This window comes from Geotrypetes seraphini, chromosome 2, assembly GCF_902459505.1.
Source record: "Geotrypetes seraphini chromosome 2, aGeoSer1.1, whole genome shotgun sequence".
Taxonomy (NCBI): Eukaryota; Metazoa; Chordata; class Amphibia; order Gymnophiona; family Dermophiidae; genus Geotrypetes; species Geotrypetes seraphini.
The window spans coordinates 517,715,557-517,742,342 of record NC_047085.1 but is presented as its reverse complement, the minus strand read 5'-3'; the positions used below and the strand labels follow the sequence as shown (position 1 = coordinate 517,742,342).

The 26,786-nt window shown below is 45.9% G+C and overlaps 1 protein-coding gene across 1 annotated transcript in view; it reads left to right on the top strand.

Annotated features, from left to right (window-relative positions):
• The window catches only part of LOC117355019, a 287,124-nt gene that overhangs the window by 25,846 nt on the left and 234,492 nt on the right, over positions 1 to 26,786 (top strand). Inside the window, exon 4 of the mRNA XM_033932966.1 lies at positions 20,454 to 20,594. Coding sequence (XP_033788857.1) covers positions 20,454 to 20,594 — 141 coding nt within the window. The remainder of the gene's footprint in view (positions 1 to 20,453; positions 20,595 to 26,786) is intronic.

Below are 26,786 nucleotides of genomic sequence, written 5' to 3'. Positions count from 1 at the left end.
CCCAGCGGTCCGCTCCCGCGGCGGCCCATCAGGTCCGCGACCTGTGAAGTGGTTTCTGACCACTTCTATAACCTACCTCAAGTTCTATCTGTACCCCTCTATCCCCTTATCCTCCAGGAATCTATCCAAACCTTCCTTGAACCCCTGTACCGAGTTCTGGCCTATCACTTCCTTCGGAAGCGCGTTCCATGTGTCCACCACCCTCTGGGTAAAAAAGAACTTCCTAGCATTTGTCCTAAACCTTTCCCCTTTCAATTTCTCCGAGTGACCCCTAGTGCTTGTGGCTCCCCACAGTTTGAAGAATCTGTCCTTATTCACTTTCTCTATGCCCTTTAGGATTTTAAAGGTTTCTATTATGTCCCCTCTAAGTCTCCTCTTCTCCAGGGAGAACAGCCCCAGCATTTTTAACCTGTCAGCGTATGAAAAATTTTCCATACCTCTTATCAGTTTAGTCGCCCTCGTCTGCACTCCCTCGAGTACCGCCATGTCCTTCTTGAGGTATGGCGACCAGTATTGAACACAGTACTCCAGGTGCGGGCGCACCATTGCGTGATACAGCGGCATGATGACTTCCTTCGTCCTGGTCGTGATACCTTTTTTGATGATGCCCAGCATTCTGTTTGCTTTCTTTGAGGCTGTCGCACACTGCGCCGATGGTTTCAGTGATGTGTCGACCATCACCCCCAGGTCCCTTTCAAGGTTACTCACCCCTAGCAGTGTTCCCCCCATTTTGTAGTTGAACATCGGGTTCTTTTTCCCTACATGCATGACCTTGCATTTCTCTACGTTAAAATTCATTTGCCACTTTTTTGCCCAGTCTTCCAGTCTCGTTAGGTCCCTTTGCAGGTCTTCACAGTCTTCCGTGTTTCTAACTCTGCTGTAGAGTTTGGTGTCATCAGCAAATTTGATAACCTCACATTTTGACCCCGTCTCCAGATCATTAATAAATATATTGAACAGTAGAGGTCCCAACACCGACCCTTGTGGAACTCCGCTTGTGACCCATTGCCAGTCTGAGTATTGGCCCTTCACTCCAACCCTCTGTTTCCTGCCTGCCAACCAGTGTTTGATCCATCGATAGATATCCCCTTGCACCCCGTGGTTCCACAGCTTTTTAAGTAGCCGCTCATGGGGTACCTTGTCGAAGGCTTTTTGGAAGTCAAGGTAAATAATGTCTATGGATTCCCCCTTATCCATCTGGCTGTTTATTCCCTCAAAGAAGTACAGCAAGTTCATGAGGCACGACCTTCCCTTGCAGAAGCCATGCTGGCTCGCCTTCAGTTGTCCATTGTTTTCTATGTGTTCGCAGATTGTGTCCTTTACCATTGCTTCCATCATCTTTCCCGGAACCGAGGTCAAGCTCACAGGCCTGTAGTTTCCCGGGTCACCCCTTGATCCCTTCTTAAAGATGGGCGTGACATTTGCTATTTTCCAGTCCTCTGGGATCTCCCCCGTTTTTAGGGAGAGGTTACATATTTGGCGAAGTGTCTCTGCTATTTCGTTTCTCAGTTCTTTTAGTACCCTTGGGTGGATGCCGTCCGGGCCCGGCGATTTGTCGCTTTTTAGTCTGTCTATCTGTCTGAGGACATCCTCTTTACTTACCTCTAGTTGTACCAGCCTTTCGTCGTGTTCTCCGTTTATAATCACCTCGGGTTCTGGGATATTGGATGTGTCCTCTCTGGTGAAGACTGACGAGAAGAATTTGTTTAACCTGTCAGCTATCTCTTTTTCCTCCGTTATCGCTCCTTTCCTGTCTCCGTCGTCCAGTGGTCCCACTTCCTCTCTGGCTGGTTGTTTCCCTTTCACATACCTGAAGAAGGGTTTGAAGTTTCTTGCTTCTCCTGCCAGTTTTTCCTCATATTCACTCTTTGCTTTCCTGACCTCTCGATGGCATTTTTTCTGGTGTCTTTTGTGCTCTTCCTGGTTTTCCTTTGTTGGTTCCTTTTTCCATTTCTTGAAGGATGATTTCTTGTCACTTATCGCCTTTTTAACTGCAGTTGTTATCCATGCTGGGTTTCTAGTTCGATTTTTTTTGCACCCTTTCCTAAACCTTGGGACGTACAGGTCTTGTGCCTCGAGCACTGTGCCTTTAAGCAGTGTCCAGGCTTCCTTTATGGTCTTCACCTTCCCTGAGCTGTTGCTGAGCTTTTTTCCTACCATTTTCCTCATGTCCTTGTAGTTTCCTTTTCTGAAGTTGAGTGCTGTCATTGTGGTTCTTTTCACTTTTGATGTTCCCATGTTTAATTTGTACTGGATCATGTTATGATCGCTGTTCCCTAATGATTCTAGTACCACCACTTCCTTTGCGGGTCCCTCTAGCCCGTTGAGGATTAGGTCCAGAGTGGTATCCCCTCGCGTTGGTTCCGTGACCAGCTGCTCCATGAAACAGTCCCTTATCGCCTCTAGGAATTTAGTTTCTCTCGTGCAATTTGAGTGCCCAATGTCCCAGTCTATTCCCGGATAGTTGAAATCCCCCATAACCACCACCCTTCCACTTTTGCACACCTGCCTCAGTTCGGCCTCCAGGTCCAGGTCGTTTGCTTCTGGCTGTCCTGGAGGGCGATAGTACAGTCCTAACTTGATGCCAGCTCCTTCCCCTCCTGTCAGCTTAACCCATAGTGACTCCTGACTGTCTGCCCTTATTGGTGTTTCTGTTCTGGATGAAGGAATGGAGTCCTTTATGTACAGTGCTATTCCTCCTCCCTTCTTGTGTGCCCTGTCCCTCCTGTAGAGTTTGTACCCCTGTAGGGCCACATCCCATTTGTTGTCCTCTGACCACCATGTCTCTGTGATTCCTATTATGTCTAGGTCCTTATTTCTGGCTATAACTTCTAGCTCCCCCATTTTAGTCCTTAGGCTCCTAGCATTTGTATATAGGCAATTTAAGTCCCTGTTTGTTACCTTTCCTTTTGGATCTACTCTTGATTTGATGCTCCTGTTGGTCTCCCCACGGGTTGCCTCCTGCGGTGTGTCTATCCCGTCCTCTGCCCACTTCTTTGTTCTTTGATAGCCCTCTGGTTCCGGCTGTTTCCTCCTTGTCTTGCTCTTTAGCTCTATTTGCCTCACGGGTCCCTGTACTGCATCTTTGGGTATATGACCATAAAGTGTCCATTTTGTCTCTAGTCCACTGTCGCCATTTCCTGTTTCAGTATCCTTACTCGATACTGTGGTCCGATGTGTCGAGGTCAGATCGACTATCGGCTTTTCCCCTTGTTATCAGTTTAAAGTCATGTCTATGCAGGTCTGAATGTTACGTGCCAGCATCCTCATCCCAGCCGTGCTCAAATGCAGTCCGTCTCTCCTGTAGAGCTTGTTTTTCCCCAGGAAGGTTGACCAGTTCCTTACAAAGAGGAAACCCTCCTCTTCACACCATCGCCTCAGCCATCCGTTTGTTGCTTGCAGCTCGGTCTGCCTCCTCGCATCTGCCCTCGGTACTGGCAGGATCTCTGAAAAGGCTATCTTCCCTGTCCTCAGCTTCAGCTTCCTCCCCAGGATCTTAAAATGTTCGGTCAGTGTAGTCATGTTGAAATTCCTTCTGCTGACGTCATTTGTTCCGACGTGGATTATCACTGCTGTTTCCTCTGTCTCAGCTCCCTCCATGATTCTCTCGATTCTGTCGGAGATGTCCTTTGTCCTCGCCCCTGGGAGACATCCGCTCTGCCTCCTGTTATGTGACTGTCCACCTCTCTCAGGATTGAGTCTCCCACCATGATAGCAGATTTCCCTCTCCTCAGCTTCCTCCTGGGTCTCAGGTCTGTGTCGATGATTGAGTCCTCCAATCCTTCCTTCTCCTGGTTGATTCCTCCGCAAGGCTCCTCCCCCTCGGCTCCTGGTGGGTCCTGGTGGCTCCTAGCGGGTCCTGTCCTCCATCTGTTTGTTCCCTTATGAAGAGCGGGTGGTCCTGTGTTTCTACCATCTTGCAGGCCTCCTCGATGAATCTTTCGAGCTCTCTGACCTGTTCGTTGATGTGGTTTTCTCTGGTGATGTCCTCAGTTGGTTCAAAATCCCTTGGTTCCTCTATGGATCGGAGTCCCTCTAGCTCCTGTACTTTGATCTGCAGTCTCCTTCTTCAGGCTAGCCAGTTCCTGACATCGACTGCATATGTAGGCCTGCCTCCCGGAAGGGAGGTAGTCATACATGTGACAATCAATGCAGTATACTGGAAAGCTTCGCTGGCCCCAAAGCGTAAGTAACATCCAGTTATTGTTCTACTGATCTTTTGTTTTTTGTTTATTATTACCTAGTCACACAGCACACCGAGAGACAAGCACTCTCAAACAGCTCAACAGCACCAACACAACCAAGACCAGCGATCAACAAGAGGACTGCTATCAAGAGGGCAGGACACACACAACTGAGAAGGAGAGCAAGACATGAGCGCCCACGGAAGCCAGAAGATGAGCTTTCCAGTATTCTGCACCGGCTGCAGTATGTATGACTACCTCCCCTCGGGGACTAGGGCATACATTTGCAGCCGATGTGAGGAGCTGGACAGCCTGAAACTGCAAGTTCGGCTGCTGGAGGGAACTGTGATGGAACTCGAAGAACTCCTTGCCAGGAAGGAGGAAAACTGCATGCAGGAGAAGTTGCTAGGGGAGCCCGACACCGGCGAAGGGATCGTGGAACTGGAAAGATTCATCGAGGAAGCCCACCAGCAACACGTAGAAATCCCAAGTCTGGAAAGCTGTACCCTGGATACCCAGAAAGACGGACTGGAAGAGAGGAGAGAAGACACACATGCAAATCCAGAAAAAACAGAAGATGAGGTAGGAGACATCCACACACAAGAAGGAAGAGAAAACACAGGGAGAGGTCCCCCCATCTGAAGAGACGAAAACAAATTCAAGAGTAGCTCCGGAAGAAGAAGACTGGCCCTATACCGTAGACGTGGACTTACGACCCCCAAGGAACCCTCGAATAAAGAAGATGGGGATCATAGTAGGTGACTCCATTATACGTCACGTGGACAGCCACACCGCAGGAGGAAGAGAGGACAGAATCGTCACCTGTCTGCCTGGAGCAAGAGTGAAGGATGTGGCCAACAGGATCTCCAGGATCATAGACAGCGCAGGGGGAGAGGATACTGCTGTGCTCATCCACGTGGGAACAAATGATGTGAGCGGACGGAAGTATGACAGGGAAGAGATGAAGGGCCAGCTCCGCTCACTTGGAAGATTGCTGAAGATCAGGGAGGTGAGGGTGGCCTTCTCCGAGATCCTCCCAGTACCAAGAGCGGATGGAAAGAGACAAGGGGAATTGCAAGCTATTAACGCCTGGATGAGACGATGGTGCGAAGAAGAAGGCTTTGACTTCGTGCGCAACTGGACGGCGTTCTGGGGAAAAAGCAAGTACTACAGAAAGGACGGACTACACCTCAACAAGGAAGGAGCAAGAGTATTGGCGAGCAACTTGAAGAGGGCCATCGAGAAGGCTTTAAACTAATAAATAGGGGAAAGCCGACAGTCGACCACCAGTCGATGGTACGGACAACAGGATGCCCCGATGAAGGATCAATGGGCTACTACTCATACACAGGAGAGGACGAACTCACAGCAAATAAGGAAGACAAGGCAGGAAGGGACAACTCAGACACAGGAGGGGATGACCGCACAGCAAATAAGGGAGACAACACTGGAGCGGTTAAGGAGACCGTGAAAGAAACATTAGGGACAGCAAAGAGCAGAAAGTCCAAAAAAGTAACTCGAAGAGAACTCAAATGTATGTATACCAATGCTAGAAGTCTAGGAAACAAAATGGGGGAACTAGAGACAATAGCAAGAAATGATAAGTTGGAAATCATTGGCATAACAGAAACATGGTGGAATGAAGAAAACAAATGGGACACAGTACTTCAGGGATACAAACTATATAGAAGAGATCGAGTAGGGCAGAAAGGTGGAGGTATTGCCCTATATGTTCAGGAAGGAGTAGAATCTGTTGAAGTGGCTACGACGGAAACGAAAGAGAAGCTAGAGTCCCTCTGGGTCAAGATTCCTGGCCAAAACAGTGCAGACACGAAAATTGGCCTTTTCTATCGTCCCCCGGGACAGGCGGATGAAACTGACTCTGAAATGATAGAGGAAATCAAACGAGAATGCAAGACGGGCAATGTAATAATATTGGGAGACTTCAATTTCCCGAGGATAGACTGGAAACTAGGAACCTCCAACTGCGGCAATGAGGTCAAGTTCCTGGAGGCGCTAGGGGATTGCTTCCTGGAACAAATGGTAAAAGAGCCGACAAGAGGCAACGCCACCCTGGACTTGGTGCTAAATGGCCTCACGGGACCAACAAAAGAAGTAGAAGTTACGGCACCGCTGGGGACGAGCGATCACAATGTGATCATCTTTAAGCTTGACATCGGGAATAGAAAAAGTGCCAAAACCTTAACCAAAACCTTTAACTTTAAAAAGGGCAAATACGATTGCATGAGAGCCATGGTGAAACAACGACTCAAAAAAAAGGTGGATAAACTTGAAACAGTAGAGCAGGCATGGTCCCTACTGAAAACTACTATCACAGAAGCACAAAACCTATACATTCCGAGGATCTCCAAAGAAAGGAGAACAAAGGGTAAGGGAGAACCAGCATGGCTTACCAGACAGGTGAGGGAAACCATACAAGAAAAGAAGGACTCTTTCAAAAAATGGAAACACATGAAAACAACCGAAGCATGGAAAAAACATAAAGACGATCAGAAGAAATGTCACAGGGCGGTGAGGGATGCCAAAAAGGACTATGAAGAAAAAATAGCGCAAGAGGCCAAAAACTTCAAGCCCTTCTTTAGATACGTGAAAGGGAAAAAACCCGCAAAAGAGGCGGTGGGACCCCTGGACGATCAGGGAAGAAAAGGGTACATTAAGGAAGATAAACAAATTGCGGACAAACTAAATTCCTTCTTTGCGTCCGTCTTTACGGAGGAGGATACCGCAAAAATACCAGAAGCTGTGAAAGTGTTTAGTGGAGTAATAGAAGACAGCCTCACCACAGTTGAAGTAGATTTGGACCAGATATACTACCAGATCGACAAACTTAAAAGTGACAAATCCCCTGGACCGGATGGAATTCACCCGAGAGTCTTAAAGGAATTGAAGGTTGAAATCGGAGAGTTATTGCAAAAACTCGCCAATCTGACAATCAGAACTGGACAGATACCAGAGGACTGGAAGATAGCGAACGTCACGCCAATTTTCAAAAAGGGATCAAGAGGAGAACCGGGCAACTACAGACCTGTGAGCCTAACGTCTGTCCCTGGAAAGATGGTTGAAGCACTGATCAAGGATAGCATAGTCCGGCACTTAGATATACACGATTTGCTGAAACCCAGTCAACATGGGTTCAGGAAAGGGAAATCATGTTTAACGAATTTGCTTCAATTTTTTGAGACCGTGAACAAGCAAATTGATAGTGGAATGCCGGTGGACATAATATATTTGGACTTCCAGAAGGCATTCGACAAAGTTCCGCATGAAAGACTTCTCAGGAAACTACAATGCCATGGAATAGAGGGAGATATACACAGGTGGATAGGCAAATGGCTGGAAAACAGGAAGCAGAGAGTGGGCATAAATGGGAAGTTCTCAGACTGGGAGAAAGTGACTAGTGGTGTGCCCCAGGGCTCGGTACTTGGGCCGATCCTATTTAACATTTATATCAATGACCTTGAAGACGGAATATCCAGTGAGATCATTAAGTTTGCAGACGACACAAAGCTATGCCGGACAATCAGAACGCAGAAAGATAGCGAAGAACTCCAGAGCGACTTGTATCAGTTAGAGAAATGGGCAGAGCAATGGCAGATGAAGTTCAACGTGGAGAAATGCAAAGTAATGCATTTAGGCAGTAAGAATAAGGAACACGAGTATAGAATGTCAGGAGCAACTCTGGGTAAGAGCGAACAAGAAAGGGACCTGGGTGTACTGATAGATAGGACCCTGAAGCCGTCGGCACAATGCGCGGCAGCGGCAAAGAAAGCGAACAGAATGTTAGGAATGATAAAGAAAGGAATCATGAGCAGATCGGAGAAAGTCATAATGCCACTTTATAGAGCAATGGTCAGACCACACTTGGAATACTGTGTCCAACATTGGTCTCCCAAACTAAAGAGGGATATAAAACTGCTGGAAAGGGTGCAGAGAAGAGCAACGAAGCTAATAAGAGGTATGGAGAACTTGGAATATGAGGAACGACTCAAGAAACTAGGACTGTTCTCCCTTGAGAAGAGGAGGCTGCGAGGGGACATGATAGAGACGTTCAAAATACTGAAAGACATCGATAAAATAGAGCAGAAAAACAAATTATTTACATTGTCCAACGTGACACGGACAAGAGGACATGGTTTAAAGCTAAGGGGGGACAAGTCCAGGACAAATGTCAGGAGGTTCTGCTTTACGCAGCGAGTGGTGAACGCCTGGAATGCTCTTCCACAGGAGGTTATTAAGGAATCCACTGTGCTAGGATTCAAAGGCAAATTAGATGCACATCTCCTTATGAGAGGCATAGAGGGATATGGGTGGTAAAACTACATCAGGTGTATACCTGACTGGGCCTCCGCGTGTGCGGATCGCCGGACTCGATGGACCATGGGTCTGATCCGGAGATGGCAGTTCTTATGTTCTTATGTTCTTATGTTATGGCCTTCTGCTGCCTCCATTATTCCTTCCTTGTGACTAAAGTTCCTTGGTGCGCTAGAGTGTGCCCGACGTGTAGCTAGGTGAAGTAGAGAGAAAACAAATAATGAGTATAGAAGAAAGAAAAAGAAATTTTTTTTTTTTTTTTAGTTATTTAAGAAGATTGAAGATTGAATTTGCTGCTGAGCAGCCTGGACCCCTGGCTCCTTCTCTCGGCTCCTTCGCAAAGGCGCCCTCGCTAAGGTGAGCGCCTTTGCCGCTCGCCTTCGCCGCGTGCCGTTGGCTCGCTCCCTTTTAAGGGGGAGTCTGGGCACTGAAGCGACCTCTGATGCGGTGGGGGTGGGCGGAGCCTACTCTCGCCGCTACCCCGATCAGTCTTCCACCCCTCCTGGCTGGATCCTGTCCTCTGCCTTGCTGCCCTTGTGTCTCCTCTCAGCCCTGGCTATCTCCCTTCTGCCTCCCGATCCTGTAAGTAAAGAAACAAGCAAGTTAGAACGCCGCCGCGGTCTGCCTCTTTAAGGGGGAGCCTGGGCACTGAAGCGACCTCTGATGCGGTGGGGGTGGGCGGAGCCTACTCTCGCCGCTACCCCGATCAGTATATAAAGTGCATAAGGTGCTATGAAAGGAAGGCACTTATCTTTCATGCCCGACGGCTTCCCAACCGTTTCACACTCGGTTTCATCAGGGGCTATGCCTCCTTATGTTCATGCACCAATAGTTTAAACAGAAATTGTGAGCATCCGATAAATTAAATATTTTGAGCACTTGATATCAATTTGTTCTCTATTTATATGACTATTAGTTTTTTGAACAAATTGTGTTTTTTCTTCTAAATATGGACATCTACAAGCCTTTCATAAAGTTTGGGACATTCATTTGCACTGGAATCTGCATCTTCAACCTCTTAATATATTTTTTCTTTGTAGTAGTACCAGTTTGCTCTTTTTGATGCTCTTTATTGTATGATTTTGTGGGTGATATGATTGCGGGGGGTATTTATTTATACTTTTATATTTTGGGTTATCATTGTTATCATATGCTTGTATTATTCTTATTGTGATATTTGCTTGGTGAAGTGTGTATTGTTTTTCTTTGTTTTCATTTGCTAAATTGAAAAGAAAACAGTAAAAAAGAAAAAGCGGTTGCAGAAGTTGTGGAGATGTTGCAGAGTCTTGGATGGATTGTGATCTTTCGAAAGAGCGGCCTAGTTCCAGCACAGTCCCTGGAATATCTGTGGGTCTTGATCAATATGGCAGAAGGCCGCGTCTTTCTTCCAGAAGCACACAAACAGAAGTATCAAGGTCAAATTACAGACCTGTTGACCAACTAACGCCCACTGCTTGGCATTAACTCCATGTCCTTGGTTCGATAGTGGCCACAATAGAGGTGGTGCCCTGGGATGCCTTGTTGTCTTTCTGGTCACTTCAGAGAGAGTCCCTACAAGTTGCACTCCCTTGGACAGAGGCAGCCTGAAGCAGCATAAGTTGGTGGCTCCAGATCGATTCCTGGGACATCCTATCAACAAGCTGGACCCGCGAGCCATTCAACATCTGCAGTCCTTTCTGGAGGGCAAAGTAGTCAGAGAATGCCATGACAGTGGTTTATATCAACAGGCAGGGAGGCACTAGGAGCACATGACTCGGGCACGAGGTCAGAATCTCACCTGCGTGTGATCCGGCTGTGGCCGGGGTAGACAGTTTCAACCAAATTATCTCAGCAGACAGACATTAGACCCGGGAGAGTGGTCATTGTCTCTGATAGCGTTCCAGACCATGGGGAAAGTATGGAGTCATTCGAACTTCGACCTCATGGCAACGGCAAAAATCAAAAAGGCAAGTCTGTTCTTCGGCCGAAGATGCAAAGCTGGAAGTGCAGGGCTAGACACCCTGGTTTAACCATGACCAGAGACCCAGCCTACTGTACATGTTCCTGTCCTAGCCCATGATAGGCCTGGTGATCCGTCGAATAGCAAATGGTGGTTCTAGTCCCACCAGATTGGCCCAGGCGCCCATGGTATGTTCTTAAGATCTACAACTTACCTCTCTAGCTAATCATTGTAACTCTGTTTTCTTTTTTAAATTAACCTTTTGTAATCCGCCTTGAACCGCAAGGTAATGGCGGAATAGAAATCCCTAATGTAATGTAATGTAATGTAATGTAATGTAATGTAATCTTGTACTCCTACAGAGAGAGCAAAGTGTCACACTCCAGGTGCATCCAGACTTGCTCTTGCAAGGGTTGATGGCCCTTTAAGATCCAGACACTTTTGTCTTAAGGTATGGCTCTTGAATGCGCAGTGCTAGTCCAAAAAGAATATTCAGAAGTAGTCATTGCTTCTCTGCTTAGAACCATAAAGCCGATGACTGCTTCGGTGTATCCCAAGGCCTGGGAGACATTTCAACATTGGTGCAGCAAAGAAAGGTTAGAGCTGGGTAAAGACCCAATCTTGTCTGTACTGGATTTCTTCAAAGATAGCCTTGACAAGGGATTAGCAGTGTTGTCCCTTAAGATTTAAGTAGCAGAGATCTCATGATTCTGGGGCCAAGAATGGGTAAAAGTGGAACGATTTTTCACTCTGTCAAAAATTACAAAGATGAGGGGACACTTGATGAAGTTACAGGAAAATACTTTTAAAACCAATAAGAGGAAATATTTTTTCACTCAGAATAGTCAAGCTCTGGAACACATTGCCAAAGGTTGTGGTAAGAGCGGATAGTGTAACTGGTTTTAAGAAAGGTTTGGACAATTTCCTGGAGGAAAAGTCCATAGTCTGTTATTGAGAAAGACATGGAGGAAGCCACTGCTTGTCCTAGATCGGTAGCATGGAATGTTGCTACTCCTTGGGTTTCGGCCAGGTTCAAGGCACTTGGATAGGCCACCGTGAGAATGAGCTACTGGGCTTGATGGATCATTGGTCTGGCCCAGTAAGGCTATTCTTATGTTCTTAAGAGAAAAGAGTTTTACTATTGGCCCGACGGACATAGGTTCCAGGGCAGATCCGGGAAATTACAGACCAGTAAGCCTGACTTAATTGCCAGGCAAAATGGTGAAAATGATTATGAAAACTAAAATTGTGGACCATGTAGACAAACATGATTTAATGAGACAGTCAGCATGGGTTCAGCTGAAGGAGATTTTGCCTCACTAATTTGCTTTGAAGGTGTGAATAAACATGTGGATAAAGGTGAGCCGATTGACATACACTTCCCCCTCCCCATTCGCGGTGTCCACACGCGGTTTCACAAATTCGTGATTTTTTTTTTTTTTATCCCAGGACAAGCAGGTAGGTATTCTCACATATGGGTGATGTCATTGACGGAGCCCAGATGTGGACGTTTCACAAGCAGACTTGCTTGAAGAAACTCGAAGTTTCGAGTCGCCCGCACTGCGCATGCACGAGTGCCTTCCCGCCCAGCGTAGGGCACGTCTCCTCAGTTCTCAGTTTTCCGCGGAGCCGAGAAGTCCGTCTTTGACTCTCTGCGTTAATTTCATTACTTGTGCCTTTTCTGAACTGCGGTTTGTAACTTTTTTCCTCGCAAATCGCGGTTCTTATTTTTTTTTATTTTCAGTTTAAAAAAAAAAAATTTCCTCTTCCGTCCGTTTTCCGGGACAGGCCGCTCGGCCACAGCCTGAGAGCTTCAATCTTGCGGTGGCTATTTTCACTTCTATGTCCCGGCCTGTCACGGGCTTCAAGAGGTGTAGCAAGTGCCAGCACACGTTCTCTCTTACGGACCCACACCGTTGCTGCCTCAAGTGCCTTGGGCCGAAACATCATCCTAGGTCGTGCCTGCGCTGTTCTATGCTTCAGTCTCGAGCTTTCAATTGTCGTATTTTGGTGGACAAACTCTTTGAGATGGAATCTTCTACTGATACCTCGACTTCAAAGGCGACCTCAGCCTTGACTCCTACCGAAGTTCCTCCTGCTTCTACTGTTTTCACCTTGACCCTCATCAGACCTTCGTTTGCAGCGGCTCTTTCTTCGAAGACATCTGCTGTATCTTCCCCTGTTTCCTCAGGTCAGATAGCTCAGCAATCGGTTCCAGCGGTAGTGATTAAAGTGCCTACGACTTCCAAGTTGAAGCACACTCACACTACCTCGAAGGAACCTCCAGCCAAGGCAGGTGGTCCGGTTTCAGACGTGGTATCCTCCTTGACGGCTGCTTTCCAGACCATGTTGGAGAAGCAGTTCATTCAGTTCCTTACTAATATGATACCGACGATACTTCCTCTTATCCAGCCTGGGCATTCAGCAGTCTCCTGCGAGGTCGAGCCGCTTCCAATGCCTCAGGCTGACCTTCCACACACTTTGCAAGGAGCAGAGTCTCTGCAAGTGTCTGGTCTGGCATCAGTGCACGTACTGCAAGGAGCAGATTCTTTGCAAGTACCTCGGAAGGAATCTTCACACTCTATACAAGGAGCAGAGTCTTTGGGAGTGCATCGAGGTTCCTCCACTAAGCCTCTGGAGCTTCGATCTACAGCCTCCAGTCCCATACATTCGTTGATACCATCGGCTGCTTCCATCTCCGAGGCAAAGCCTCCTCAATCTTCAAGATCTGCTTCCAGGCACAGTTCTCATCGACGATTGAGGCCTTCTTCGAGGCATCCTTCCAGGCATAGTTCTTCTTCTAAAGAAATACCTTCTTCCACTAAGCCTCGATCTACTCCAACCTCGACTAGACCACCGACTCCTCGTTCGAGGTCTCCAATGCCTGACCTCAAGGATGTCCTGGTTTCGATTGCCTCGTCCAAGTCACCATATTCCTTTGATGCCTTTTTTCCTGCCGAAGCTTCATCTTCGACCAAGGCTGCCTCGACGTTCTCGAGTCCTTCTTGAGGCAAAGCATTAGCAGATCTGCTATCTTTCTCATCTTTTAAGCACATAAGCATTGCCTCTGCCGAGTCAGACCATAGGTCCATCATGCCCAGCAGTCTGCTCCCGCGGGGCCCCCTAGGTCAATGACCTGTAGTGATCTATTACTCTAAAGCATTTTGTACTGTATAGTAACCCTCTAATTGTACCCCTGGATCCCCTTTTCCTTCAGGAACTCGTCCAGTCCCTTTTTGAAACCCAAAGTCGTACTCTGCTCTACCACCTCCTCTGGAAGCGCATTCCAGGTGTCCACCACCCTCTGAGTGAAGAAGAACTTCCTAGTATTTGTTCTGAACCTATCTCCTTTCAATTTTTTTGAGTGCCCGCCCTCTAGTTTTGTTGCCCCCGCCAATCTGAAGAATCTGTCCCTCTCTACCTTCGCTATACCCTTCATGATCTTATAAGTTTCTATCATATCCCCTCTAAGTCTCCGCTTTTCCAGGAAAAAGAGACCCAGCTTCTCCAGCCTCTCAGCATATGAGAGGTTTTCCATGCCCTTTATCATTTTTGTTGCTCTTCTCTGGACCCTCTCGAGTATCGCCATATCCTTCTTAAGGTATGGCGACCAGTACTGAATGCAGTACTCCAGATGCGGTCGCACCATCGCCCTATACAGCGGGAGGATAACTTGCTTGGTTCTGGTAGTGATACCTTTTTTGATAATGCCCAACATTCTGTTCGCTTTTTTTGAGGCGGCTGCGCATTGTGCCGCCGGTTTTATTGTTTTATCCACCAAAACCCCCAAGTCCTTTTCTAGGTTGCCTTCCTCCAATATTATCTCCCCCATCGTGTAACTGTACATCGGGTTCCCTTTCCCTATGTGCATAACTTTACAGTTCTCTACATTGAAGCTCATCTGCCATTTATTTGCCCACTCACTCAGTTTGTTCAGGTCCCTTTGAAGTTCTTTACATTCCTCTACAGATCTAACCTTGACGGAGAGTTTTGTGTCATCCGCAAATTTTATAACTTCGCACTTTGTCTCTGTTTCCAAGTCATTAATAAATATATTGAATAGCAGTGGTCCCAGCACTGACCCTTGTGGGACACCACTCGTGACCCCTTTCCAGTCAGAATAGTGTCCCTTTATTCCTACCCTCTGTTTCCTGTTCGCCAGCCAGTTTCTGATCCATCTGTGTATGTCCCCTTCCACCCCGTGGTTCCACAGTTTCCTTAGTAGGCGCTCGTGAGGTACCTTGTCGAAGGCTTTCTGGAAGTCCAGGTATACCATGTCTATGGGGTCACCTTTGTTCAAATGTTCGCTTATCCCCTCGAAGAAGTGCAACAGGTTTGTCAGATGGCTGTGGACTTGGATCTTCAATTAGATACTGGCTCCAAATACTCTAAGGAGTACCTAGAAGTCATGCCTCTTCCTCAACCTCTGGCAGAGTCTCTTAAGCTTCCACTTCATAAGCTTTTGAATCAGACTTTTGGTCGATGCATGGCAACACCTTTTTCCATACCAGCTGTTCCAGGAAAATTGGACTCTAGGTATGTTCAAATGATTTTTATTATTTCAACCAGAATGTACAAATAGAAGTTGCATACAAATCCAAAAAAGAACAGTGCAAGTTCATCCCCTCCCCCCATCCCTCCCTTCCCTCCCCTCCCCAAAAGTCCAATGCCACTACTATGGCTGAGAGTGTAAGATAGTCCTAACAATTTAAGAGTCTACTGCGAGCATATGGTGTGAGGTCCTGCCAGAAGCATTCCCAGATCTGACAGAAGCTGCGGCCCGGTCCATGATCCAAATCTCCCACTAGTCTCCGCTCCAGCGTTGCATGAACAATCATCAACGCTCTCCATTGAGCGTAGGAAGGGGGTTCCCGGGACAGCCAGTTAGTAAGAATTGCTTTCTTCCCCATCAAAAGCACTCTAGTGACAAAAGCTGACATTCCTTTGGGTTTGGGCGTGGCTATATTATAAAGTCCAAATAATGCTGTCGGTTGTGGGAGCCAACGCCTCCGCCAAAGCCGCGTGATATAGTGCCCTAATTGTTGCCAGAACTGTTGAATTTTGGGACAATTCCAAAGCATATGTCCCAATGATGCGTGAGCATGTGCACATTTCGGGCAAGAATGGATTGTAGTAATCCCCATCCGGGCTGCTCGTTCCGGCGGGATATAGAGTCTCAAAACAATTTTTAACTGCATTTCCCAGTGGACAATATTAGGAGACACCTTCAGAATATTTTTCAGCGTCCTCTGTATCTGTTGGGCCGTTAACGTGCAGTGCAAGTCCTCAGCCCATGTTGCCGCTAAAATGTCCAAGTTGGGGCCAGAGTGCCCATCTCGGATCCCCACTATGTGAAATCGAAGCGGAATCCGCTGTTGTGCAGAAAGGCTAAAGAATTCTGAAAGAGCCTCCCTGTTATCTTCCTCAAGATGGTGCGCCGGAAGAGACTGAATGTAATGTCGGATTTGGTAATATGCAAACAAATCATTAGGTGGTAAAGTAAATGTCCGACGTAAGTCAGCAAAAGTTGCTTGGACTCTAGGTATAAAACTGTGCATCGCAAAGGGTTTCACAACTCACAGTTATCTCATCAATCCCTGCTTGTCAAATCGTCCTTGTAGAGGTTCCATCCTTCCAAGGTTTATGCCTCCGTTCCTCCTGGAAGGGATGGGAAAACTATGGACAAATTCGGACGTCGCATGATATCCTCTAAAGTCCTCAATTATAATTTTCAATTCATCACTTATTTTTAATTCCTTATTTCTCTATTGCCAAAGTTTTTGACTTATCTGGAACTCAGATTACATCTCCTGCAGTCATCTTCGAGTTGTCTGCCCGGGCAGCTGCTTGTTCTGTGGCTATGCGTTGTCTTACTTGGCTTCGTACCATTGACATGGACCCTAATCTTCCAGACCGCTTGCCTAATATCCCTTGTGACGGCAATGACCTCTTCGATGAATCCATCGAGGCAGCCACCAAGAAATTGTCTGACCATGAGATATCCTTTGCTTCTATTGTCAGACCCAAGCCAAAGCCAGCTCCTGTAAAACCTGCACGCCCTGCTCCTATCTATCAGCGGCGTTTTCCTCCGAGGACGACTCCTTATAATCGCCCTCCTCTAAAAAAACAGCAGCCTCAGAAACAACAGAAACCTCAACCTTCTGCTGCACCTCAGGCTACTCAGCCTTTTTGACTGTTTAAAACAGAGCATAACCGCCACCGTTCTGACTCTGTCTCATTTTCTCCCTATAGGAGGTCGTCTCCATCATTTCTACTACCGATGGACGATAATTACATCCGACTTCTGGGTACTTTCAACAGACCGCCCTTCTTCTTCAGGAAGCTCAAGCTCTGCTTTGTCTCCATGCCATCGAACCAGTTCCCTTGGAACAGCAGAACAGGGGATTTTACTCCCGTTACTTCCTTGTTCCGAAGAAGACGGGCGATCTGCGACCCATTCTGGATCTCAGGGCTCTCAACAAATTTCAAATCAAAGAAAAGTTTTGCATGTTGTCCCTGGCATCCCTTTATCCCCTTCTCGAGCAGATCAACGGGTTATGCTCTCTGGATCTCAAGGAGGCCTACACTCATATCCCCATTCATCCAGCCTCCCGTCAGTACCTCAGATTTCAGGTGGGAATCTGCATTTTCAATACAGAGTACTACCCTTCAGCCGGCCTCGTCTCCCAGAGTGTTCACCAAGTGCCTGGTAGTAGTAGCACCAGCTCTACGGAATCATGGTCTTCAGGTATTTCCCTACCTAAACGACTGGCTCATCAAAGATTCCACATCTCAAGGGGATATTGTAGTGACCCAACAGACTACCTGATTCCTACAAAGTCTGGGATTCAAAATCAACTTTCCCAAATCTCAACTTCAGCCCTCACAGAATCTACAGTTCATTAGAGCTGTTCTGGACACTGTCCAACTCAGAGCATTCCTTCCACAACAACATCTGGAAGCTCTTCTTCAACTCTGTCATACAGTGTCTTCCCGCTCTTCCATCTCAGCGAGACACATGATGGTACTTCTGGGTCACAGGGCCTCCACAGTACACGTGACTCCTTTTGCCAGACTTCACCTTAGAATTCCTCAGTGGACCCTGGCATCTCAATGGACGCAAGTTTGTGACCCTTCTTCTCAACACATCTCAGTCACTCCTTCACCTTCATTGAAGTAGTCTCTCTGTTGGTGGATTCTCTCTTCCAATCTTTCCAGAGGCTTGCTTTTCAAATGCCCCCCCATCAGAAGGTCCTCACGACAGACTCTTCAACCTACACTTGGGGCACTCATCTCGATGGTCTCCGTACTCAAGGCCTATGGACCAGTACGGATCGTCAGTGTCATATCAATCTGTTGGAACTCAGAACGATCCTCAAAGCTCTCAATGCTTTTCAACATCTGCTTCACGACCAAGTAGTCCTCATTCGGACGGACAACCAAGTCGCCATGTACTATGTCAACAAACGGGGAGGGACAGGGTCTGCCTCCCTTTATCAAGAAGCTCTGAAGGTTTGAGACTGGGCAATCCACCACAACACCTTCCTCAAAGCTGTCTACATTCAAGGGGCGAAGAATTGCTTGGCAGACAACTTGAGTCGTCTCCTGCAGCCTCACGAATGGACACTCCATTCGCCCCTCTTCATCACATTTTTTTTTCTCACTGTGGGGAACGCATCAAATAGACCTCTTTGCAGCTCCCCACAACTACAAACTGCCTCAATTCTGCTCCAGGATATACTCTCCTCATCGCCTCGAGGCAAATGCTTTTCTTTTGGAATGGTCGAATCTTTTCCTCTATGCATTCCCTCCATTCCCTCTCATTCTCAAGACTCTGGTCAAGTTGAAGAACGATCATGCCACCATGATTCTAATTGCTCCTCGGTGGCCGAGACAACCTTGGTACTCCCTTCTACTTCAACTCAGCAGCAGGGAGCCATACCTTCTACACAGAGTCAAGGATCTCTTCTTCATCCCAACCTGCAGTCTCTACACCTGACAGCTTGGTACCTCTCAACATAACCCCTCTTCAGTTTTCTCAATCTGTAAGAGATGTTTTAGAAGCCTCTAGGAAGTCTACCACTAGACAATGCTGTCACCAAAAGTGGACTAGATTTTCTACGTGGTGTTTTTCTTATCATAAGGAGCCTCAGCATTCCTCCTTATCTTCTGTTTTGGACTACCTTTTGCACTTATCCAATTCTGGCCTCACAAGTCCATCTCAGTGCAATTGCGGCTTTCCATCAGTCTATTGAAGGGAAACCCCTCTTTGCTCATCCAGTGGTTTCCAGATTCATGCAAGGATTTTTCAATGTCAAACCTCCTCTCAAACCGCCTCCTGTGGTTTGTGACCTCAATGTTGTCCTTAAACTAAACTAAACCTTAAGTTTGTATACCGCATCATCTCCACAGAAGTAGAGCTCGACACGGTTTACAGGAGTTGGTATAGAAAGGGACTACAATGAAAAGTAGAAGGACTTAGAGAGAGAAGTTTAGAGGGACTTCGTATATCGATGAAGGAGGGGTCATTGCATTTTAGAGAAAAGCCAAGTTTTCAAATGTTTTCGGAAGAGTTGGAGGGAGGTCAGGCTTCGAAGCGGGGTAGTAAAGCTGTTCCAGAGTTCGGTGATCCTGAAGAAGAGAGAAGTCCCTAATTTTCCTGCATGGAATATGCCTTTTAATGAGGGGAAGGATAGTTTGAATTTTTGAGTGGATCTGGTGGTGTTGGGATTAGAGGATTCCATGATAATGGAAAAAGACCGTGTAGAGACTTGAAGGTTAGGCAGGCACATTTGTAGTGAACCCTAAGGATTACTGGGAGCCAGTGAAGCTTAGACAGAAGCGGGGAGACGTGGTCAAATTTGCTTTTTGCGAAGATTAGTTTAGCCGCAGTGTTCTGGATCTGCTGGAGTCTCTGAAGGCTTTTTGAAGCCTCCATTTGAACCAATTGATAAGGCTCACCTGAAGTATCTCACTTGGAAAGTTGTGTTTCTCATAGCCCTCACTTCTGCTCGACGAGTTAGTGAGCTGCACGCTTTAGTTGCTGATCCACCGTTCACAGTGTTCCATCATGACAAAGTGGTTCTTCGTACTCATTCTAAATTCCTCCCTAAGTGGTCTCAGGAATTTCATCTCAACCAATCCATTGTTCTTCCAGTGTTTTTTCCAAAGCCTTTTTCTCATCCTAGAGAAGTTGCTCTTCATACTCTGGACTGTAAACGTGCTTTGGCCTTCTATTTAGAATGCACCAAACCACACAGAACAGCTCCTCAACTTTTTGTCTCCTTCGATCCCAATAAGTGGGGCCATCCTATTTCTAAGCGTACCATCTCCAATTGGATGGCGGCTTGTATCTCATTCTGCTATGCCCAGACTATATTAACCCTTCACAGTAAAAGTCACAGCCCATAAGGTTCGAGCTATGGCAGCTTCAGTAGCTTTCCTCAGATCTATACCTATAGAGGAAATTTGTAGAGCTGCTACTTGGTCCTTGGTTCATACCTTCACTTCTCACTATTGTCTGGATACTTTCTCCAGACGGGATGGACAGTTTGGCCAAACACTATTACAAAATTTATTCTCCTAACTTGCCAACACTCCCACCATCCCATTCTGTTTAGCTTGGAGGTCACCCATATGTGAGAATACCTGCCTGCTTGTCCTGGGATAAAGCACAGTTACTTACCGTAACTGTTGTTATCCAGGGACAGCAGGCAGCTATTCTCACAACCCACCCACCTCCCCTGGTTGGCTTCTCTGCTAGCTATCTGAACTGAGGAGACGCGCCCTATGCTGGCACTCATGCATGCGCGGTGCGGACGACTCGAAACTTTGAGTTTCTTCAAGCAAGCCTGCTTGTGAGGCGTCCGCATCCGGTCACCGTCGATGACGTCACCCATATGCGAGGATATCTTTCCTCATTATACACAGGTTTAAGAGTATCTTAGAAATTACTGCTGTTTTCTAACTCATGAGAAATATCTTCTGTTTATATCTAGCAGATCATCAGAACCGACATGACTGGAAGAGAATTGAGAATCAAGGAGAACGTCCTGTGGAAATGGAGGAAATCCAAACACAGTCAGAAAACATCTATGAGAATATTTCCCAGACGCCTGAAATTATTAACACAAAGAATTGTAAGCAGGAATCAAGGGAACAGAGAGACCCTGCAGAAGACTCAATGGATAGAGACCTTCAGTGTGAGAGAAATGACAGGGAGCTCAGTAACAGCCCTGAGAACCAGAGACCCTCCAAAATTAGTAATAGTGATAAAGTGACTTCTGAATCCCACCATAGCAAGAGGAAAAGAAAAACGTACCAGAAACTACTCCAAATGCACAAAAGGGGTCATAAAAATAAGAAACCATTTCCATCTACTGAGCATAATAAAAGCTTCACTCTGCTTTCAGTTCTAAAAAGTCACAAAATGATTCACACAGGACACAAGCCATTTACATGTACTGAGTGTAAAAAAAGCTTCACTCGGCTTTCGTATCTAAAAAGACACAAAATAATCCACACAGGACACAAGCCATTTACATGTTCTGAGTGTAATAAAAGCTTCACTCGGCTTTCGTATCTAAAAAGTCACAAAATGATTCACACAGGACACAAGCCATTTACATGTACTGAGTGTAATAAAAGCTTCACTCGGCTTTCGTATCTAAAAAGACACAAAATAATCCACACAGGACACAAGCCATTTACATGTTCTGAGTGTAATAAAAGCTTCACTCGGCTTTCGTATCTAAAAAGACACAAAATGATCCACACAGGACACAAGCCATTTACATGTTCTGAGTGTAATAAAAGCTTCACTCGACTTTCGTATCTAAAAAGTCACAAAATGATCCACACAGGACACAAGCCATTTACATGTTCTGAGTGTAATAAAAGCTTCACTCGACTTTCGTATCTAAAAAGACACAAAATGATCCACACAGGACACAAACCATTTCCATGTACTGAGTGTAATAAAAGCTTCACTCTGCTTTCAGCTCTAAAAAGTCACAAAATGATTCACACAGGACACAAACCATTTATATGTACTGAGTGTAAAAAAAGCTTCACTCGGCTTTCGTATCTAAAAAGACACAAAATAATCCACACAGGACACAAGCCATTTACATGTAGTGAGTGTAATAAAAGCTTTTCTTGGCATTCAGCTCTAACAAGACACAAAGTGATCCACACAGGGTACAAACCATTTACATGTACTGAGTGTAATAAAAGCTTCACTCTGCTTTCAGTTCTAAAAAGTCACAAAATGATTCACACAGGACAAAAGCCATTTACATGTACTGAGTGTAATAAAAGCTTTTCTTGGCTTTCAGCTCTAAAAAGACACAAAGTGATCCACACAGGACACAAGCCATTTACATGTACTGAGTGTAATAAAAGCTTCACTCAGCTTTCAAATCTAAACAGTCACAAAATAATCCACTCAGGACAAAAGCCATTTACTTGTATTGAATGTAATAAAAGCTTCACTCTGCTTTCAGCTCTAAAAAGACACAAAATGATTCACACATGACACAAACCATTTACATGTACTGAGTGTAATAAAAGCTTCACTCTGCTTTCGAATCTAAAAAGACACAAAATAATCCACACAGGACACAAGCCATTTACGTGTACTGAGTGTAATAAAAGCTTGCGGTTCAAGGCGGATTACAAAAGAGATTAAAAAACGTAGGGTTACAATGGAAGAACATTTGTTCTTTCTAGAGAGGTAATGAGTAGGTTATGTAGTTTCTGTGTGGCGTGAAGAGGGAGGGGGGAAGGAATTTCTTGAAGAATGTAGGCTTTATTTCTTTTCTGTATCCCTTGTAGTCTGGTGTCGTTATCAGTAGATTGGAGATTTGGTTGTCTAGTTTAGCTGCTTGAGTGGCCAGGAGGCCATCGTATAGTTTTTTCCGTTTTACTTCTTTGATCGAGGAGTGTGTGTTTTTCTATGTCTGATGGAGGTGGTTTGCATGAGGCGGTTGTTCTGTGTTCTGGTTTGCATGAGGCGGTTGGGCTGTGTTCGTCTAAGGTTTTAAATAACATACAGTAGAATTTAAATAGTATTCTCCCTTGGATTGGTAGCCAATGTGAGTTGATGTATGCTTCTATAATAATCTTATTAATACATAATGGTAACCACAAAATAAAAAACCACAAAGCACACTCTATGCAGAGGAATTATCATTTAAATTCAGGTTTTCTTCAAAGAGGTCAATGTAGATGACTTTAAAATATGCAATGGCACCTCAGTAATCACTATAGACTAATATAGTGCAAAATATAGACAGCAGATATAAATTCTCAAAACTGTCGCATTTCGATCACTAACTTGACAGTAAAATCATTTTCTCTACCTTTGTTGTCTGGTGATTTGATTAGGGCTCCTTATACTAAGGTGCGCTAGCGTTTTAAGCGCACGCACAAGATTAGCGCGAGCAATGGCGCGCACCAGCTGAAAAATTACCGCCTACTTAAAAGGAGGCGGTAGCGGTAAGCGTGTGGCATTTTAGCGTGCGCTATTCCGTGCATTAAGGCCCTAACGCACCTTTGTAAAAGGAGCCCTTAGTCTCTGGTTGCACTTCCTTCTGACTGTGCATCCATTTCTTTTTTCTTTCAGCCCAACAATTGTCCCTTACTATTCCCTCTGTTGCTCCTTCCTATGTCACAAGTTAGTGCCCCCTTCTTTCCTCCCTCCCTCCTTCCTTCCTGTATCCCGTTAGTGCCCCCTTCCTTCCTCCCTTTCTTTTTTCTTCTTTCTTCCTGTGTCCCGTTAGTGCCCCTTCTCTCCCCACGCCTGCCTCCAAGCCGACCCACCGCCGATTCTGCCTCTCACCACTCCTGCCACACGTTGCCACCTCCTGCCGCTCTCCGGCTCCATTTAATTCCCCTTGCTGTTGCCACAACTCCAAAACGGCCTGCGCATGCAGCTATTCCACCCACTGGCCCCTAATTCTTCCCCCGATGTCAGTTCTGATGTTGGTGGGCACCACAGTTGGTCGAGAATGCCATTAAGCTATTGGTGTGTTGGTATATTATGCCAGCCTTGCTTAGCAAGATGTATACTTCGTGTACAGATAATTGTTGGAAAGGGTGCGACCAGCAGGGCACATTTTTACATATGTTGTGGGGTGCCCCAGACTTCTGGTTATTGGACACAGGTTTTTGGGTATGTGCGGCAACTTTTACAATGTCGGATGGCAGTGAGAGCAGAAACTTCCTTATTGGAGGTGATACCTGGAGGGGTGGACGATAAGACAAGCTGGCTCGCCTGGCGTTCACGGTAGCCAGGTTGGTGTTCGTTTCGTTTTGGAAGAGTCCTCAGATGCCTACCTTGATACTGATGAGGAAAAATTGGGGTGGGTTTGTAAGAAATATAGACTCTGTTCTATTGACACGTCGATAGCAATTTGAGGATATATGGGTAGATTTCTAGTGGTGGAGGGTAATGAATCACGTTGATTTTGGGGGGTCCTCTTGGTATGATGGGGGGAAAAGAACATGGAACCGGCGTGGCTCACTGTAGTAGTGAAGGAAGCGATCTGAGACAAGAAGACTTCGTTTAAGGAATGGAAAAGGACAAAAACGGATGAAAACTGGAAAAAGTACAAACAACATCAAAGCAAGAAGAGGAGAGCAGAAAGGACTACAGGGTGAAACTGAAAGAAGCCAAGAGAGAGATACGTCTGGCGAAAGCACAGGCGGAAGAAAAAATGGCTAAAAATGTAAAAAAGGGAGCCAAAAATTTTTTCAGATATATTAGTGAAAGGAGGAAGATGGAAAATGGAATTGCTAAACTAAAAGATGCTGGGAACCGATATGTGGAGAGTGATGAGGAAAAAGCAAATGTGCTAAACAAATACTTTTCTTCTGTGTTCACAGAAGAAAATCCTGGAGAAGAACTGAGAATGTCTGGCAAAGTTACACAAGAAAATGGAGTAGATTCTGCGCCGTTCACGGAGGAGGGTGTTTATGAACAACTTGAAAAACTGAAGGTGGACAAAGCGATGGGACCAGACGGGATCCATCCCAGGATACTAAGGGAGCTCAGAGAGGTTCTGGCGAGTCCTATTAAAGACTTGTTCAACAAATCTCTGGAGACGGGAGTGATTCCTGGGGATTGGAGGAGAGCGGATGTGGTCCCTATTCATAAAAGTGGTCACAGGGATGAAGCAGGAAACTACAGGCCAGTGAGCCTCACTTCAGTAGTTGGTAAAATAATGGAAGTTTTACTATACTCATACACGGTTTGACGCAATCGCAGTCTATAAAAATCTATTTCCTCCATCTGCAGAAGAGAGAGCTCATGGCGCACTTTCAGAAGCTGTTCAAACACTCCAGGATCTTGAGATCTCTGGTGCTGGCGGCCCAGATCAAGTAACCGCTCTCTAAGAAATAAAGCCCTGCTTTCTCTCACTCGCTTGAGGCGAGCACCCCATTTAATAAAGACCCCTCGAATTACTACTTTTAAAGCATCCCACAAAATGGAATCACTAACCGTTTCATTATCATTATACTGTAAATAACTATCAATAGCCTCCCCCACCTCTTGTAACACCTTAGAGTTCTTTAACAATGACTCATTAAGCCTCCAGAAGCTACGGGCATCCCCCATGTCCCAGAAGCCTGTACAGGCCACCCAAATTGGGGCATGATCAGAAATATGTGTAGCGGCTATCTCTGCTGCCAGTATCCCCCCCCATTGATTATGATGAGTCCAAAGGCTATCAATCCGAGCATAAGAACTATGCACAGAAGAATAATGGGTATAGGACCTCTGGGATGGGATGCACCAACAATCAATCAGACCCAAGGAGGACATCAGTGCAAGAAAAGCACGACGGGCTCGTGAGGAGGGCCGTAGTCCTCCCTGAGAATGATCCATCTGTACATCAGGAGTGAGATTAAAATTTCCCCCCAAATATACCGACCCCCACCACAAAGTTCACCAAATCCTCTTTAAGAGAGGCATAAAAAGCTGCCTGACCCTCATTAGGACCATAAACATTGATCACAGTAACGGAGCGTCCCTGTAGTATTCCCTGTAGCCCCAGACATCTCCCCATGGGATCGCGATATATCTGCTGCACCACTAAACCCAATCCCTTGCGTGAAAGAATGGCCAAGCCTCCCACTTTTCTATTAGTCTTCCCACTCTGATGTGTCCATACTTGGTCAAAAAATGGCGATTGTAAAAACTCCCACATCCTGAGCATGGGCATTGGATGCCTGCACACTCAAAGCTGCAGCTGTAAAGTAAGCTGCCAACCTGCACTCAAGGTGTGAAAAATAACAAAGAAACATGCAAAATGGCGCTAACGTAAAGTTACCAAAGTAATTTTATTGTGTTTATTTTGCAATCATGAAACCAAAAGAATAAAGCATAATTGCATTAGCAGTTACGTTAGCGGGAGATCGTTATAGTTCCCAAAATGCTGGCCTTCTGATAACGAGCTCAGTTCAATATTTTGCTACACCCCATTATATAACTTTAGCTCAGTATGACATCATCAGCTTCTCAGCCAATCATAGTAACATAGTAACATAGTAGATGACGGCAGATAAAGACCCGAATGGTCCATCCAGTCTGCCCAATCTGATTCAATTTAAATTATTATTTTTATTTTTATTTTTCTTCTTAGCTATTTCTGGGCGAGAATCCAAAGCTTTACCCGGTACTGTGCTTGGGTTCCAACTGCCAAAATCTCTGTTAAGACTTACTCCAGCCCATCTACACCCTCCCAGCCATTGAAGCCCTCCCCTGCCCATCCTCCTCCAAACGGCCATGCACAGACACAGACCGTACAAGTCTGCCCAGTAACTGGCCTAGTTCAATCTTTAATATTATTTTCTGATTCTAAATCTTCTGTGTTCATCCCACGCTTCTTTGAACTCATTCACAGTTTTACTCTCCACCACCTCTCTCGGGAGCGCATTCCAGGCATCCACCACCCTCTCTGTAAAGTAGAATTTCCTAACATTGCCCCTGAATCTACCACCCCTCAACCTCAAATTATGTCCTCTGGTTTTACCATTTTCCTTTCTCTGGAAAAGATTTTGTTCTACGTTAATACCCTTTAAGTATTTGAACGTCTGAATCATATCTCCCCTGTCTCTCCTTTCCTCTAGGGTATACATATTCAGGGCTTCCAGTCTCTCCTCATACGTCTTCTGGCGCAAGCCTCCTATCATTTTTGTCGCCCTCCTCTGGACCGCCTCAAGTCTTCTTACGTCTTTCGCCAGATACGGTCTCCAAAACTGAACACAATACTCCAAGTGGGGCCTCACCAATGACCTGTACAGGGGCATCAACACCTTCTTCCTTC